Source organism: Stenella coeruleoalba (genome assembly GCF_951394435.1).
Source record: "Stenella coeruleoalba genome assembly, chromosome: 10".
Lineage (NCBI taxonomy): Eukaryota > Metazoa > Chordata > Mammalia > Artiodactyla > Delphinidae > Stenella > Stenella coeruleoalba.
In genome coordinates, this window is record NC_137156.1 from 44425137 (window position 1) to 44442929 (window position 17793).

A 17793-nucleotide genomic window follows, 5' to 3' on the forward strand; every position below is an offset into this window, starting at 1 on the left:
AAATTCTCTAAATCAGTTAAGGTGGGTCCAAAACATTCTCTCAAGATGGACATAGTGGCTCAAGAAAGAGAAATTATTAATCACTAATTAATTAATGTAGAAAGGGCCATGACTAAAACAGGACTGTGGATGATGTTACTGGCTGGAATCAAAAGTCAAAGATACAAAATTACAAATATGTATTTTGCTGTTGAGAGAATTATTCTTCCAAAAGAGCCACAAACCTGGACTAAAAGAGATTGTGACTGTTTGAAATTTAAAAACAATGTTGCCCAGTATTACCAGTATTTTTAATGTTTTTCTAGCCAGTTTTGACTAGCCTATGAGTTTAGACAAAATATAAAAATAAGAGAGGTAAATCCTAGAAGGAAGAAAACAAATTATCTTTATTTATGATTACATGTCTAATATGCCAACATACCTAATACCCTGAAATAATTAGTATGAGAAATCAGTTAATTGCTGTCTTAAAAATTAATATACAAAATAGTTTTTATATTTATAAACAATAACCAATATAAAAATAGATTAAAGTAAAAGTTCCACTTATAACAGGACCAAAACAGATAAAAATTCCTACATATAAACTTAGGTAATGTTGAGAACCAATAAAAAATAAAATTTTAATATTATTCCACTGAGTTTTAAGTTTGAAATAAAAAGAAAGATAAATCATAATCTTGAATAGGAAAATTCAGTATTGAAATTATGTCAGTGCTTCTAAAACTAATCCATAAATTCAAAGAAATCCTAATTAAAACATAAATAGGAATTCCCAAAAAAATTTGAAGAAAAGATACTGAGCTTTATCTGCAAAAATAAACATGTAAGAATAGCCAAGAAAATTTTGATCATAAAGAATAATAAGGAAGGACTAGGCCTGCCAGTATTAAATCATATTATGAAGTGACAATAATTAAAACTGCTTGGCAGTGGAGAAGATATAGACAGGTAAATGGAACAGAAGGGAAAGCCAAAAACAGCAGACCCAAATGAGAATGGAAATTTAGTGATAATGATGGTTTTTCAAATAAATGAGAAAAAAAGTGAAATTTCAAAAATACTGTTTAGCAACTGGCTATCCTTTTAGGAGAAGAAAGGGGAAAATATGAATACTCATCTAACTTTACTCCAAATATCAAAAATTTTAAGATTAAAATATAAAATAATGAAAATTCCAAAACTTAAAGCAGGAGTAATTATATTCAAAATGTTAGAATGTTGAACCTTTCTATACAGATACAAACATAGGAGAAAAGAAGTAAAACTTTATATATATATATATATATATATATATATATATATATATGTATATATATATATATATATAAATAGTTAAAATTTCTGTATGTCTATAATTCTAAAACCCAAATCAAAACACATAAGCCAGAAAAAAATATTTTCACACAATTTATGACATGCACATAAAAATCAATTTTTAAAAAGATGAACAGCCCAGTAGGAAAAAATAAAGGATATAAATAAAAAGCAAATTACAGAGAAGTAACAATATTTTCAAAAATCATATGACAGGTACTTTATACCTTTTTCACTAATAAATGATTGCAAATCAAACCAGTACCATTTTTAACATATATTGATGAAAATCAGAAATTTAATGAAATTCAGTGCTGATAAGGGTGTGAAGAAAGATATTTCACACACTTGTTGGGGGAGTACACACTTTCTGGAAGGTAAATAGGCAATTTGCCTCAAAATTTAATTATGAACTTAACGCTTTGATTCTCTAATCAGTTCCACTTCTGGGAAATTTTCCTGTGGTTATACTCAGAGAAAGTTACTGAGAAATATATACAAAGATGTTCATACAGTCTTGTTGATAATACACACACGCACACGTGCACGCGCGCGCGCACACACACACACACACACACACACACACACAGTATGGTAAGGAACCACAGCCTCCCTAAGTTAGAGGCTTCTTAAACTGGGTAAGAACAGCCCCTATAAGTCTGTATCTATGTTTAACCTTCGGTTTACAATTTCTTTCATGAAGCCTTTTTGAATTTTCAACTTTCCTCTCAACTCCTAGAGTTTTATTCAACTCTCATCTTTGGCACTTAACATTTACTCTCTTAAAATAGTTACTTTGTATATGTTTTGTGCTTTATTAGACACCAATCTCTTTGAAAAAAAATCCGTTCTTGATGCATTCTTATTTCGTCTTAGTAGACATGATTATTATTTATCAATATTCAGATTCTCTCTACTTCTAAGCATATGGGGAGGTGGAGGGAATCATGCTTTCCTGACTCTTGAAGTTGGTGTGGTTTACAAAATTTGCTCTAGCTAATTAAAGATGAATGGAAGTGGTTTATGAGCCACTCTTTGATTCTCTAGGGACCTGCTACTGTAATTAGTTAAAATCTAGAGGGTGAAACTTTTGTTAGCCTGAGTCTGCTAATAAGTGTGCAGTTTGATGAGCAATAAGCCTTTTTTGTTTTAAGGCTTTGGCATTTGGCATTTGTGTGTTATTGCAACATAACCTACTCTATCCTAGCTGATGTGTCGCTTGTGATTAATGATAATTTACTGAATATGCAAATACTTTCATTTTCTAAAATATAGTAAACACTCTTGAGTCCTCCAAGAAAATTCCAATAAAAAAATTGTTTTGAGGAGTCACACTCTTGATTCCCACTGAGTTTACAAGAGATTAGAATAAAAGAGAATCCAAGATTTGCAGTAAGTTGGTTCCATTTTCCCCAGGTTGCCTCAAAGCTTCCTGACTGATAACAAGCCTTTGATGAGCCTGCCAATCTCACAGGTTGATCTAGAGTCTCAGTCTCCAAAGTTACATCAAGATTATTTATTTGAGTAGCAAGAGAATATGAAAACTAATATTTTAAAAATCTCATTCTTTCAAAATTTCTCAGTGTGTCTGTGTTTTCAATGCACATAATCCTTTATTCAGTAGCACAGCATATAATTCATACATATATATGGGACTACATGCCCCAAAGACTTTCACTGCAAAGATTTTGCAGTTTAAAAGTTTGATAATCTACAATCTACAGGGAACTATCCCTCCTCCCTTGAGAGAGTTTTTTTTTCTTTCTTAAAGCCTTTATTTTTGAGACATGGAGGAAACATCTCACAGGTACACATGCAAAAGTAAGACTATGAATCCACTATCATGGCACAATCAGTTCAAACCATCACTCATCTAGCCAACCTCCTCCTCCCTCCCCTCCTCCCCGCCTTCTTCCCCCCTCTCCTCCCCCTCCTCTCCCTCTTCCCTCCCCCTCCCCTCCCCCTCCTCCTCAGCTGCTCACAGGCATTGGGCCTTCTCATGGTGCAGGCATAGAGCAAAAGAGGAGGAAATCACACTATTAAAAACAATTCTGGCCAAAGCAGAAAAATATGGTGAAAAGAAAGGAAAAGAAAGCCAGACTGAGATACAGACATTTTATTTCAACCCCTGATCCTTGAGTAACTTCAGACAGATGACTGAAGTTCCTCATTTCTCAGTTTCAAAACTGTACAATAGGGTTCATTTACTTTACAATTAATGTAAAACGGGCAGAGCATGACTTACTCTACTAACCTCATAGGACTTTTTGCGAGGATGGCATGTGATAGGCAATGCATGTGGATAATATCCACACAAGACATGTCTAAAATAAAACAGAAAAATGTACACACAACAGGAAACACCTTCAGCACCCAACATGTCAAAAGCCTTACACATCTTCCTGTTCCTTCTCTTCTCATTTAAAAACCACTAAGTGTCACACAGGACCAGGACAAATAATGATTTCCTGGGAAGTGTTTAAATCTACTAAAATGTTCCCTCTCTAACCCCTTGGGTTTGGGCATCACCATTGGACTACTCAGGTCTAGGAAAAAAGTAGATTCCTAAGCTCCTAATATACGGTCCCTGCCACAGTTTATCAATGACCATAAAACAGAGCACACCCAAAATGAAGATGAGAAATAGAGTTTAGAACCAAGATGAAGCATCCTGTAAAAATTCAATAAAAGTTGTAAGGTTCCCAATGATGCCAGTAGAGAAAAAGGAAACAGGACAGAAAGCAGCAGAGCAGCCAAGAAATGAGGCAGGACATAGAATGAATGGTTCATCACCATAAACTGAGATGTTGAATCCATTATAGGGCCCTAAAAGAAAAGAGGCTGAAAGATCAGAAAACAATCAAAACTTTGCAAAAACATCCACAGAAGTAGTGAAAACCTGAGCACACACAGATCAGCACCACATGGACAGACAGAGGGATGCTCAACCAAGCCTGACTTTAGAAAACATTTTGGGAGGCCCTGCTGCTTTGGAAGAAAAGCCTCTGAGGAAAGGAGGTAGGAAAGAAGGAAAATGTGGTACCACTCCTTCCATAAGAAGGAGGGAAAGTTTTCTGAAAAATTCCTGCTTGTAACAATTTCACAATTTCTCCAGATTCAGATGAAACAAAATATTTATTAGAAAAAAAGAGTGTGTAGATATGTATTTAATAATATTTTATTATTTATTATGTGAATTATACCATTAATTATACCAATATATCAATTATTGCCATGCTTATCACAAATATGTATATATATTTGACACATACATTTAAACTCATATACATTTATATTTAATAATATTACAATAAAAAACTCAAGGGAGGAGAGGAAGATGTGGTACATATACAATGGAATACTACTTAGCCATAAAAAAGAATGAAATAATGCCATTTGTAGCAACACTAGAGATGATCATACTAAGTGAAGTAAGAGAAAGACAGATATCATATGATATCACTTATACTTGGAATCTAAAATATGACACAAATGAACTTATCTATGAAACAGAAACAGACTCACAGACATAGAGAGCAGACTTGTGGTTGCCAAGCGGGTGGGGCAGGAAGGGGTTGGGAGTTTGGGATTAGCAGATGCAAACTATTATGCAGAGAATGGATAAACAGCAAGGTCCTACTGTAGAGCTTAGGGAACTATATTGAATACCTTGTGATAAATCATAACGGAAAAGAATATGAGAAAGACTGTATATGTGTATATATATATGTATGTGTGTGTGTGTGTGTGTGTGTGTGTGTATAACTGAGTCACTTTGCTGTACAGCAAAAATTAACACAACATTGTAAATCAACTATGTTTCAATAAAATAAATTTTTTTAACATCTTTATTGGAGTATAATTGCTTTACAATGGTGTGTTAGTTTCTGCTGTATAACAAAGTGAATCAGCTATACATATACATATATCCCCATATCTCCTCCCTCTTGTGTCTCCCTCCTACCCTCCCTACCCCACCCCTCTAGGTGGTCACAAAGCACCGAGCTGATCTCCCTGTTCTATGTGGATGCTTCCCACTAGCTATCTATTTTACATTGGTAGTGTATATATGTCCATGCCACTCTCTCACTTCTTCCCAGCTTACCCTTCCCCCTCCCTGTGTCCTCAAGTCCATTCTCTAGGTCTGCGTCTTTAGGACAGGAATAAAATAAATTTTTTAAAAAAGAAAGAAAAAACTAGCGACACAGAAGAGAGGGGCTAATGAATAACACAAAGTAATGGAGAAGGATGAGACCCAGAGCACAGAGGAGGGCTGGACATTATACATGGACAGTTCATCCATATTAACAGAAGAGAGGGTAGAATATAGGTACACACACAGCAAAGAGAGTAAGTGGGGTGGGAAGAGGTTTAGGGAATTCCTGTCTGATTGCTTCATAAGGGGCACTTCAACACTGTGAGAAACAATAAGGGATAAACGAAAGATATTTTCGGAAACATTTACAAATCGCCATAATCATCATCATCATCATCACTAACTTACAGTGTTTAATTTTGGCCAGGTACATGCATGATTTTATTTAGTCTTTACAGCAAGGCTATGAAGAAATACTTATAGTCCCACTTTCTAGATTTGGGAAACCAGGTTTAAAGAGATTAAGAAGTATGACTAGGAAGGTTAAGCAGTCTGAAATCAGGGCACAGCCTGGAACCTGTCACTGCATTAAGCCTCCCCATCCTGCAAAACACACACACATAACCCCGTGTTTGGGTCATGGTGCTATCAGAAAGATACACGGGTAAATTACTCTCTCTATTCTAGAAATAAGAGAAAGATGACCACTTTCCTAAGTTAGTTCTATTTCTCCCTCTTATGTCATTACTGGCTTTGTTTTATTTTTTTTGTCTTCAGGAACTCTGCAAGAAATAAAGCAACTAGCATGTTAAATTTTTTACATATTATTCCCTAATAACACTTTTCAGCTTGGTCCTTTATTACTGTTCTCTCAACATATATATTGGAGTTCCTTGATTATGACCAACTATGTAATAGATATCGCTATAACATCACTTCAGCTTTTGCCTTTCAAAGTGCAGATAATGGGGTTTATTCATGTAAGAAAGGCTCGCTCATTACATGATACTCTGTTCTGGATGCTGAGAGCAACGGGGACAGTGAGATCTTGAAAGGACAATTCAAATGTTTAACACTCTAATGAAGAAACTAAACAAAATGTATAATTGGTTCCATAAGGATACCTTAGATAGAATTAATATATTTTATTTCTTAAACCCAGAGAAACCAAGTGATGAGTTGGTACAAATCTGGCTAGATTAAAAAAATTATTAATACTTCCTGTGTCTCCAGAATTGCATTGCCATAGAAAGTTTCATACTCAATTACGAAACCCATATAAACAATTAGAAATACTCAATTAGAAAACCCATAAAAACCAACCCAGTTTAATGTAAGTTTTAACAAAATATATTTCTCGGGCTTCCCTGGTGGCGTAGTGGTTGGGAGTCTACCTCCCGATGCAGGGGACGTGGGTTCGTGCCCCAGTCCGGGAGGATCCCACATGCCGCGGAGCGGCTGGCCCCGTGGGCCGTGGCCGCTGAGCCTGCGCGTTTGGAGCCTGTGCTCCGCGTACCGCAAAAAAAAAAAAAAAAAAATATATATATATATATATATATATATATATATATGTCTCCACACGATTTAAATATATTAGGTTTCCTTAAAGCTGAGGAAGTTCTTTGAAGTACTTAAAGTATTTCTTAGAGTCCAAGGAATATCTCTAAAGCATGTTATAAAATGAGTTACCAATTGAAGACAATTTGGTGGATAAAGGGTCCTTTTAATTTTGTAAATTCAGGGGAAGAAAAACCCCATGCAAAATCTATACACATTCTATTTTCTGATATGTGAGGAACAAAGGTTACAGTCAGCAAGAAAGTGAATATAATTTTAATTATCTTAAGTGGAAACTCCTATGGGAGTTTCAGTGGAAATCCACAAAATGGAAATTATTCTGGGAAAATATCCTAACAGAGAACATTACAGTGTGGAACAATCCCCTAAAGGCCATGGGTTATGCCTGGAAAAAATGCCCTGAGCAATCACAAGTCAAGGCCATCTCCAGGGTATGTTTTCAACCTTCCCATTTCTGAAAATTAACAAATTGTATTCTAGAGGAACACCCAAGGAAATGCCTTTAACTAACTCACTAAATTATTGTAGCTCTAAATAAAGAAATCCCTGCAGCCAGAAGGAATGTAAGGAGGGAATTTAGAAGCAGCATGTGGTGATTTTAGGCCCACAATGACTGTGTCAATCAGAGCTGACACCCAAACAATGAACTTCAGAAAACGACACTGAATGAAATCACTACTGGTCTGAAAACAAAGAACTTTACATAAACATACATCTTATTCACCTTATCTTCTTTAATAGAATGTGTGGCTTTGTAAAAGTACTATTTTAAACAGAGTGCAATGACCCAAAACAATACAGCAGTTACCTTAAGATGTGACTAATAGAAGTATTGTTCTTTTTTAAAAATTTTTGTTTTATTGAAGTATAGTTGATTTACAATGTTGTGTTAGTTTCTGATGTATGTCAAAGTGATTATATATATATATATATATATATATATACACTTCTTTTTCATATTCTTTTCAGTTTGGTTTATCACAGGATATTGAATATAGTTCCCTGTGCTATTCAGTAGGACCTTGTTGTTTATCCATCCTATATGTAATAGTTTGCATCTGCTAATCCCAAACTCCCAATCCATCCCTCTCTCCCTAGGCAACCACAAGTCTGTTCTCTATGTCTATGAGTCTGCTTCTATTTCATAGATTATTGTTCTTTACTTTTAAATAAGGTATTTTACTCCAATTCTTTTAAGATAAATGAATAAAAATCCTCCTTTTTATTTTGGGTCTCTAAAACCCAAGTCAGCACAAAAACAAATAAATGTATTAACCCATCCACTCCTAAATACACTTATTCATACATGCATACTTTTATATATTCCCCACATCCCCAAATCAGGCTACTTGTGAGAATGTTAAAGAAACAGCAACAATCTTGTAGACTAGAATGTGGGTGAGGTGCCTGGTATGTGGTCTCCTAGGAACAGGTATCCACACCTTCCTAGTGGAATCCCCCATTCTCCTGGAGGAGGTTGGAGGTCTCTCATGATACCTCCAGAACATACAAATATAAGACATCTCCATTCCTGTGGGCCTGGCGTGCTCTTCAGCACCTCTTAAGATGCACCTCCATCATTTTAAATAGGCAGAGATTGCCAGTGGCTAAAAAGATTCATAGAGGCCCAGGGCCATTGACGAGAAAAGAGGATTTTGTACCACTTCCTCCAGAGTTCTATCAATTATTGCTGTTGTTCTGCCTTCCCTGGCTCTCCCCACATTATAGAGCTGTCCTGACATTCCATCTTCTCTGTTTCTTTTCCAGACACTAACCCTTCTGTTTGCTCTAACATTTCTTGCCCATGACACATGCCAGCCCACCCCATGTGACATCCCAACCACAACCTCGTTCCTTGATAAGCAAAACAGAACAACAAAACAACAGGCATTTATTTAAGGAAAACCCTGTACCAGGGACCACACTAAGTATTTTTCATATATTATCGCATTTAATCCTTACAACAAATCTGTAAAGAAATCCCCACTGAGTCAATGTAGAAAATAAGATTCAAAGACATCAAGTCACGTGCCAAGATCAAACAGTTTGAAAGCAGTAGACCCATCATAAGATCTTCCAGGGGTCCATCCAGAGATGGTACTTGAGCAGCTACAATTTTCTATAACCAGCATAAGCAACCAGAAAAACATAAAATAGACAGAGCCCAGATCAGTGTTTCTCAAGTGTGAATTCTGTGCACACTATTTTTAAAAGGCAATCATTTTGCAAGAATTGGAGCTAGAAAATTAGTTCAGGTTTTTATCAAGAGCAAACAGAAGTCCTTCAAAGAACATAGAAATAAGACTGTGCTTTAGGAATTAAGCTAACAAATCATCATGGGGATTCGAGCAAATCCAATGGGCATCTTGGATGTGGACCAGCTACCTGGATGCAGGACTAGATCCCTGGGGAGGTACTAAAATATTGAACATATTTAAAGAACATGGCAAATCTCAGAGCTGTAAAAAAGGAAATCAGACAAATGTTGTCTGTACCCACTGAATCTTTACAAGAGAGAGAAGTCCAGTAAGGCTAAGATAGATTTCTGCTGTGGAGATGGACATATGGCTGTCTGCGGCTAACACGGGAACACATTCCATTCACATAATGCTCTTCCCTCTAAGAAGGTAGCTCCTTACAGAGCTTAATCACAGAGAAGGAACATGGTACCAGGGCAATGCCAATACCTGTGCCATCTGACAGTGGTCATCTAGTGATAACCACTTTGATCTAGTGATAAAAGCCTCCTGTGAGCTTGATCAGCCAACAGCCACTGACACATTTCTGAGCTGACATCTTGGCATTCACCAAGACGAACATTATTGAATGGGAGTCATCACAGATTGCATCCTTTATCTCTGAGTGACTAAAACAACTGAACACACCTTTGCTTGTACATATTTACCTTTTCTCCATCTCTCCCCAGTTCTCCTTTATAACCTGGTAGTCCTCGTGTTCCCTAAATTAACCACAAAATAAAATTCTGTTAGTTATGTGTTTTGGTTCACTAGAAATGGTATTTCTAAAATATGTATATACAGATCACATACTTGTATTCCTGGGGATCCTGGAACACCTGGTGATCCTGCCATTCCCTGATATCCCTGAAGAAGAGGAAACAAGAAGTAATTAATATTTCATCATATTTACACAGAGCAGCCCTCCATTTCAGAATTCATTCCTTCTCACATTTCTCACACCTTATGACTTCACTTCGTGACTGTTTAAGAAACCAAAATAACAAAGTGGCAAAATGCTTAATAAGGAATTCACATCCTTCAGTCTTTAGGAAAAAAGGTCTGAAATATCTCTAACTCAATAAAATTATCCAGAAATGCTTTGATTAAAAGGAAGGCTCTGGGAGGGAAATAGAGAGACAATGTTCACAGTTGCTGGAGAAATGTTCTGCACATTAGAAACATATTCAATGTATTCAAAAGAAAAACATCTAGGATTGGAGGATTAAACAAATGTAATACATTTTTAAACTACCTGATTATGGCCATCCGAGTTAACCTCTGGAATAAACTACACCTGGATGAATATTATTCTTCAAGGTAAGTCTATAACAGCCTTTGGTTTGCCCATTTTAGAAAGTCTACCCCCCGAACATGGCTGTGACATGTCGCCACACCTTCCAAGGCTGAGCCATCTGCTGAGGTCACTTTCATCTCCACTTCTTCCTACACATCCCTCCAGAATCTGGAGCTTTGGTAAAACAGCACAACTTTTTCAGACAGAGGCAAAGTATTCAATCTTCACTCAGCACACGGCAACTAAACTCCAAAACAAACTTGCAGTCCCTCAACATTTATCTAGGTTTACCAGGCTCAATTTTGGGTTGACTTGGACCACTTGGCACCTGCAAACATTTACTTCTCTTATCCACATCCCATCTTCCTCGGATCTTACTGTTTGGGTACAGTATTCTGTTGTCAAGAGTGACTTACACAAATCTCATTAATGTTTCCAATAACATCTTCATTCTTGAATCTAAAACCTTCATTTCCATGTGGCTATTCATGGGTGTCTGCATGGATCTTTGTATTCACCCACTCACTTGTCAGTACATTTTTAGCTGTAATTTCAGAAACATCAGAATTCCCTGCTTTTCCAGTCCCATTTTCAAATATTCCTCTTACTATTCTTTGCTAGCTATACTAACAATAATAGCAATACTAATGGTTGTCCCAGAAAGATCAGTCTTAGATTATTGTTTTTCTCCTTTTATATGCACTTGAAGTTCTCATTTTATAAAATGCTCTCAGCTACTCCCAGGATGAGGATGACTATATAATTTCCATAACCAACCATCAGCCTTTCCCCATTCAGTTGTTCACATAATTATGTTTTCTCCTGTATTCCTCAAACTCAAATATTTCTCGAGTCCATTGGCCCCATCCTTAAACATTTTACTTCACTGTGAACGAGTCTCATAAGCAACCTCTTTATACTCCATACAAAAACAACCTGCAATTTTCAAACTCATCATCTGCTCTCTGGGCTGGCACTGTCTCTGTGTCACTGGATTATGCTCCCTTGAGATTAGGGACCAGGTATCATTTATTTCTATATCTCTAGCATTGAACAGAGCATCTGCTACATATTCTGTTAATCAAACGTTGGAAGAATTCACTTCCAAGTCATCCATGCTGCACGCAAGTGTGAAAAAACTCTCTTTCTCCAAGGAATCACGTTTGCTTGAGCTGCTTCCGGTGGCAAATTGAAACTGTTAGTAATACTGCGTGGCTCACGTTCTCAAGATCAGTGAGGAGAAAGAAGAAAGTCAAGCTACACAGTTTGTTCAGCCTGGTATCTCTGCCGGTCTAGTTATCACTGAATCTCCTTCACTCTGGAATCAGATGGGCCTAGAATTGTATTTCAGCTGTCACTGCTAGCAGACGCCTACACAGAACCAGGTTACTTATAAATGCCACCTCCTAGGATGTTCTTTAGATCCTTCAAAACCCATGTGCACCCTCTGGATAGTCCGACATGACTTGAAACATGCTATTGTAACTGGAATAAATAATATAACAATGATTTATATAGTATTTATCATGTTCCAGACTACATATTTCATATATGTTAATTCACTTAATCCTCATAGCCACCCTTTAATGTAGGTTCTACATTATCCCCGTTTGCAGATGAGGAAACTGAGAACTTGCCAAAAGTTGCGTAACTAGTAAGTTGACAGAGCAGGTGGAAATACCTTCTTATCAGAAAATGCATCATGGCACATCCAATCTTAGGATTCTAGAACAATTCATCGGATTCAAGGGAGTCCATTTGCCAGACTGGTTTTAAGTTGGTTAGAATTCTGAAGACCCAGAGGAAAGGAATGTTCATAAAATTCCTCAAAAGAAAGTTACTATGTATCAAAATGGTTGGTCATCAGCAAAGTTCGCATTTAATGAATTATTTTCTTTCACATTTTTTCCAAAAGTTAAGCCAAATGTCGTATCTGCTTTATTACTTTTTTTTTCAGAAAGTTAATCTTTTGTAGAAGATCAAAAGCTGCCATACCGGGCTTCCCTGGTGCTGCAGTGGTTGAGAGTCCGCCTGCCGATGCAGGGGACACGGGTTCGTGCCCCGGTCCGGGAGGATCCCACATGCCGCGGAGCGGCTGGGCCCGTGAGCCATGGCCGCTGAGCCTGCGCGTCTGGAGCCTGTGCTCCACGACGGGAGAGGCCGCGGCAGAGAGGCCCGCGTACCGCAAAAAAAAAAAAAAAGAAGCTGCCATGCCATCTCTCCCCTTCGAAGAAGAAATAAGGGAACGTGTTGCATTTGTTAGAGAGGGCACATCATATTTTAATGGATTAAAGCAATGTGGAGATGCCCCAATGTTCCCAGCTCACCTCTGACTTATAATGTGACCTCAGGCAGACTCATCACATCCCCAAATCCTGGGAGGCAGCACAGTGAAGTGCAAAGGCAATGAAGTTTGAAATTGGAAAAGACCTGGGGCTGAATTTTTCTTCCTCCCTTGACTTTCTGTGGGACTTCGGCTAAGTCATTTTGCCTAGCTAAGCCTCAGTTTCTCACCATAAACTAGGATAATAATACCCACTTTGCTTCTGAAAAGAAATAAATGGAATCAGGTGAAAAAGTCTGGCAGGCATAAGGAACTCAGTAAAGGTGAGCTTCTTTCTTGTCTTCAGACTCAGTGACTATTGTGCAAAGCCATGAGAACACTTCTGCAGAATGTTATTTTGTAGTCTTAATGGCCACCGTTAGAGCATGAAGAATGCCATGGCTGGGCATCACATCATGACAACCTTTCTTCAGAATGCATACAGATCTACTGCTGAACGTGTGAACAAGGTCTCTGTGTATTTTTTAATGGCCCTGTTTGCTTTGTCTTTAGAAGAACTGCAATACAGGAATAATCAATGCTTCCCACACTATAAGAACCAGCCTGTTGTTTTCTTAATGTACGATGAGATGCATTCTTGAAAACTTAGTTGTATCAAGATATTCAATGATTATTTTAGAAGCTAGAGGAAGCGTGATTAGCAACAAAATAAAGAAAAACCAAAACCACATTCAAGCTGGGAGATCCCAGGGCAAATCACCAGAAGAAATTGGATGAAATTCAGAACAACAAATTTTGGACTAAAAATCAGGAAAATAAAGGTTAACGGTGAGGAATATTACAACACAGAACACTTTCCGAGAGGAGCAAAAAATAAAACATTGGTTGACTCATAGCAGGGCACATTAAAACAAGAAAAATGCCCTAAAACAGGAAAAATGATAAGCTTTTTATATAGCTTACTGAGTTTTTCTTTTTCTGAGTATAAAAGTGTCTGTCTTTTCTTGTAGAACTGTAACTTTCACATGATCATTGACCAACTAATCCTGTTCAACATTAATTTTGCCATTTCGCAATTATTAGCAGGCCCAGATACCCACCCTACCCCCAACTGCAAGATTTCTGAGAGTATGTAAGTCTTTTCCATGTTCACACAAAGTCTCTTTGTAAATGAGTCATTTTTAGGAAAAAAATATTCTCGCTGCCAAATCGTAGGGTTGAAGAATACAGAATCAATTTACTTTCTTCCATGATTCAGAGTTCCGATGCTCCAGGAAAGATGTATAGCTTTGAAAAGGAAATTAAGAAAATAAAATCATCAAATGTGCAAAGGTCACAGTCTCTTCTGAGCCCAGTTCTAACCATGCCATAAAATATTCTGCCAATCTAAGTGTACAGGTTTGTTTCAGTAGTGAGGATAGAGTCATTGGTTTCCTTTAAATATTCTAAACTTAAAAAAGAGAATGAAATCTAGAGAAATCTCTTTGGATGCCACTCTCCTTTTTAAAGTATAAGAAGGTGATTTAAATTTTATACTATTACATAATTTTCTTCAATGTTTCCCAGAGTTCCAACAGAGTCTCTTATGTACCCAGCCAGGGTAACTAGGTAACCAAAATTAAGTGTATACTTTAATGTGCACTGTGGATTCCTCTAGGCACTGGCAGAGTTTATAACTCTACACAGCTAAATTCTAAGAATATTCATAAATCTGTCTTTCCAGGTATATCTACTACAGAAACTAGTTTGTTTGTCACCTAACCCAACTATGAGTCAAGGAGTTTATAGGCTTTAACTGATTGCTCAAATTATTTGAGTAATAGATCACATGAGTATCTGTAAAATTTCACCTTCACTGAGATCTAAGAAAGAACTGTGATGCCATAACAGTCAAAGGGTAGCAGTCAGGGGAAGCTTCCGGAAGACACAGGCTCAAAGGAACAGTCAAGGAAGCACAGTGCAGCAGAGGGAGCACTTCAACGTGTCCTGCGGTGTGACGGGATGAGACACATCCACGGAGAAGAAAGAAGAGAGAGAGCATGAGGAAGCAGCCTGCAAAACAGGACCAAAATGGGAGGATGGAGGCTATGCACACAGCATTGTGGGTCTGATGAAGGACTTTGATCTCTATCCAAGCCACTCAATCAGGGGCTCACACAATCAGACTTGAGCTTTGCACATGAAAGGAAAACACTGCCTGCCTTTGACAAATAATCTCTGCAGATACAGTTCTGTTCTCAGATTCACAGATGCAATTAAATTTAGCTAAACTGCCTCATTGCCTGAGTGAAGCTACACTTAAAGTTATACTAAGATTATTTCAAAAGGAGAATGCACAGCTTTTTAAGTTAACTGATACCTTCTTAGTAATTCTTATTTCCCACCCTAAATCTCTATAGTTATGCTTTATGTTCAAAGGATGATGACCAAGAGCTAAACCTCATTCTCTCTCTTGCTGTCCTATCTTTTTTCATAGTACTTCCCACCATCTGATATTATTTACGTATTTATTATTTTATAATTATGAATTTATTACCTCTCTCTCCCCAGTGGAATGTGATATTCAAAACAGCAGGATATTTTTTCTGTTTTCTTCACTGCTATAGTCCCTTAGCCTAGAAGAACACCCAACAAATATCTAGTATGTGAGTGGATGAATGAAAGAATAAATAAATAAGCAAATATATAAATATTGAGTCCAACCAGTCACCAGTACCTAGGGCTCTAAAAATAATAGTAGAAACAGCCCTGCATTCATAAAGATTACAATCAAAAGAAGACACAATGTCAGCATGAACTGACCTTTAAAATCACAAGTGCTAGGTGTGCCACCAAACAATTCCTTGAATAATTTAATTAAATATACAGATAGCATTCATATACATGTAATGATTATGTACATATTATTATTATTGTATATACTACCTGTATAAAATATAATGTAATCTATTTACGAGACGCATGACATAAACATGGAAAGATCCATATATAAGATTTACATAAGGGGTGTGTTGAAGAAAAATGAAGTAGCTAATCCACTAAGCTTTGTCTAGGAAAACTTTATAGAAGAGATGAGTTCTAAATAACGTTTTATTAGAGAAAAGGAAGATAAACTGCCCAAGCAGTGGATACTTCATTTGACACAAATGGTCCACATTTTTTTTTTTTTTTTTTTTTTTTTTTTTTGCGGTACGCGGGCCCCTCACTGCTGTGACCTCTCCCGTTGTGGAGCACAGGCTCCGGATGCACAGACTCAGCGGCCATGGTTCACAGGCCCAGCCGCTCCAAGGCATGTGACATCTTCCCGGACCAGGGCATGAACCCGTGTCCCCTGCATCGGCAGGCGAACTCTCAACCACTGCGCCACCAGGGAAGCCCAATAGTCCACATTTTAATCTATCAGTGAGACGTTCATAGGTGTGTGTGTGTGGGGGGGGGGGTTGTTTAATGGCAGCGGAGACAGGGAGACCATAAGCATTTTTGGTAAAGAACCAAGACTGAAGGGAAGTGAGTTCAGGTGGAAACTGTTCTCTCTAGAAGGATGTTTCATATACTGCATAATGAGGCCACTTCCTGTTATTCTTTTTTCCAAGCTACATCATAGCCATTTCTTTGGCCTGTAACCTAATGTATCTCATTTTCCAGGTCCTTCATCTTCGTGGCACTTGGACCCCAAACCCCCACAGCTCTTAAAAGACTGAGTCCACAGTTGGTACCATATTCAGTTCAGAGTCGGGAAAGAGGAAAGCATAAAAATCTTGTCTACTGGGTCCTATTGTTCTATTACTAATTATCCACCCCCCATCAAACTTACTCTACAAGCCTAGTTCTCCTCCCTTTCCTCCTTCTCTCTACCACCATTCTGGAGGATTTTAGAATTTGAGAAGAGCATCTTTGCTGGGATAACACCTGAAGCTCAGTAACTGCCCCCCCGACACCCCGCCGGCTGTCTTCTGAGTTTACTCTCTTCTTCAGAATGAATTCCAGATTCTATGTACTCCTAAAGTGTAGTATCCCAAACCAAATCCAACACTCCAAAAGCAGGATTGTAGTCTTCCATAATACATACATCACATATTACTAACAAGACCAAAAATTGCATCAGACTTTGAGGCCACACATTACATATGTTAATTCCTCTTTTGACAAGGCTAAGTTTAAATACCGCCTCACAGGCAAATATTCTGGTTGAATTTCAGTTTGTTAGAATGGCCATCCTCCAAGTTGACCAGAGCTTTTTGGATCGTCATGTCACCCCAAATGCCAAAATAAATTCCCAAAATGAAATCAAGAATCAAAAATTCTTGAAAATCATATTAAATCAATGAACATAGAGTATCGAATGCTCAAAAAAAGACCACTGGAAGAAACAGCAAGAGAAAATATTTAATTGTGGGGGAATTTTACTTTTCTAAAAATTAAAACCAAATTTGTAAACCAAATAAAGAGAAGAACTATTGACATCTATAGCAAAGGATTCATTATCTTAATGTATAAGAAGTGCATTAATTGAGATGCAAAATACAAGAAAGGACAGTTCACAAAAAGAACTCCCTCTGAATGCCAGACTTCTATCCTCAATCACCCACTTACAATTTCTACTTGAACGTCTAACATAAAAATATGATCTATCCAAAGGCAAACTCCTGACTCCCCTTCCCCGATTTTCTCTACCACATCTCATTGGAGTCACCCTTGACTGCTCTCTTGCAAACTCACATCTGATACATCAGTAAATCCTGGGGGCTCTAACTTCAAAATATCCCCAGAGTGTAGGCAATTCCCTTCCCCTCGCTCCTACCATCCTGACGCCAGTCGCCCTCATCTCATTCCTGGATTATTTCAAGAGCCTCCTGTCCTCATCTCCCTGTTTTTGCCCTCATCGCCCTAACATCTATTTTCAACTCAGAAGTCAGAGTCATTTCTTTTACAAATAAGTTATGTCACATTACAGCTTTATTCAAGACCCTCCCATGGCTCCTGA

At 37.5% G+C, this 17793-nt stretch overlaps 1 protein-coding gene across 7 annotated transcripts in view; it reads right to left on the bottom strand.

The window, feature by feature from the left end:
- The window catches only part of COL21A1 (collagen type XXI alpha 1 chain), a 186406-nt gene that overhangs the window by 69406 nt on the left and 99207 nt on the right, over positions 1-17793 (bottom strand). For all 7 annotated transcript variants that reach the window (XM_079934955.1, XM_079934957.1, XM_079934956.1 and 4 more), the window contains 2 exons: positions 10042-10095; positions 9897-9950 (listed from right to left, as the gene is read on the bottom strand). In XM_079934955.1, coding sequence (XP_079791081.1) covers positions 9897-9950; positions 10042-10095 — 108 coding nt within the window. The remainder of the gene's footprint in view (positions 1-9896; positions 9951-10041; positions 10096-17793) is intronic.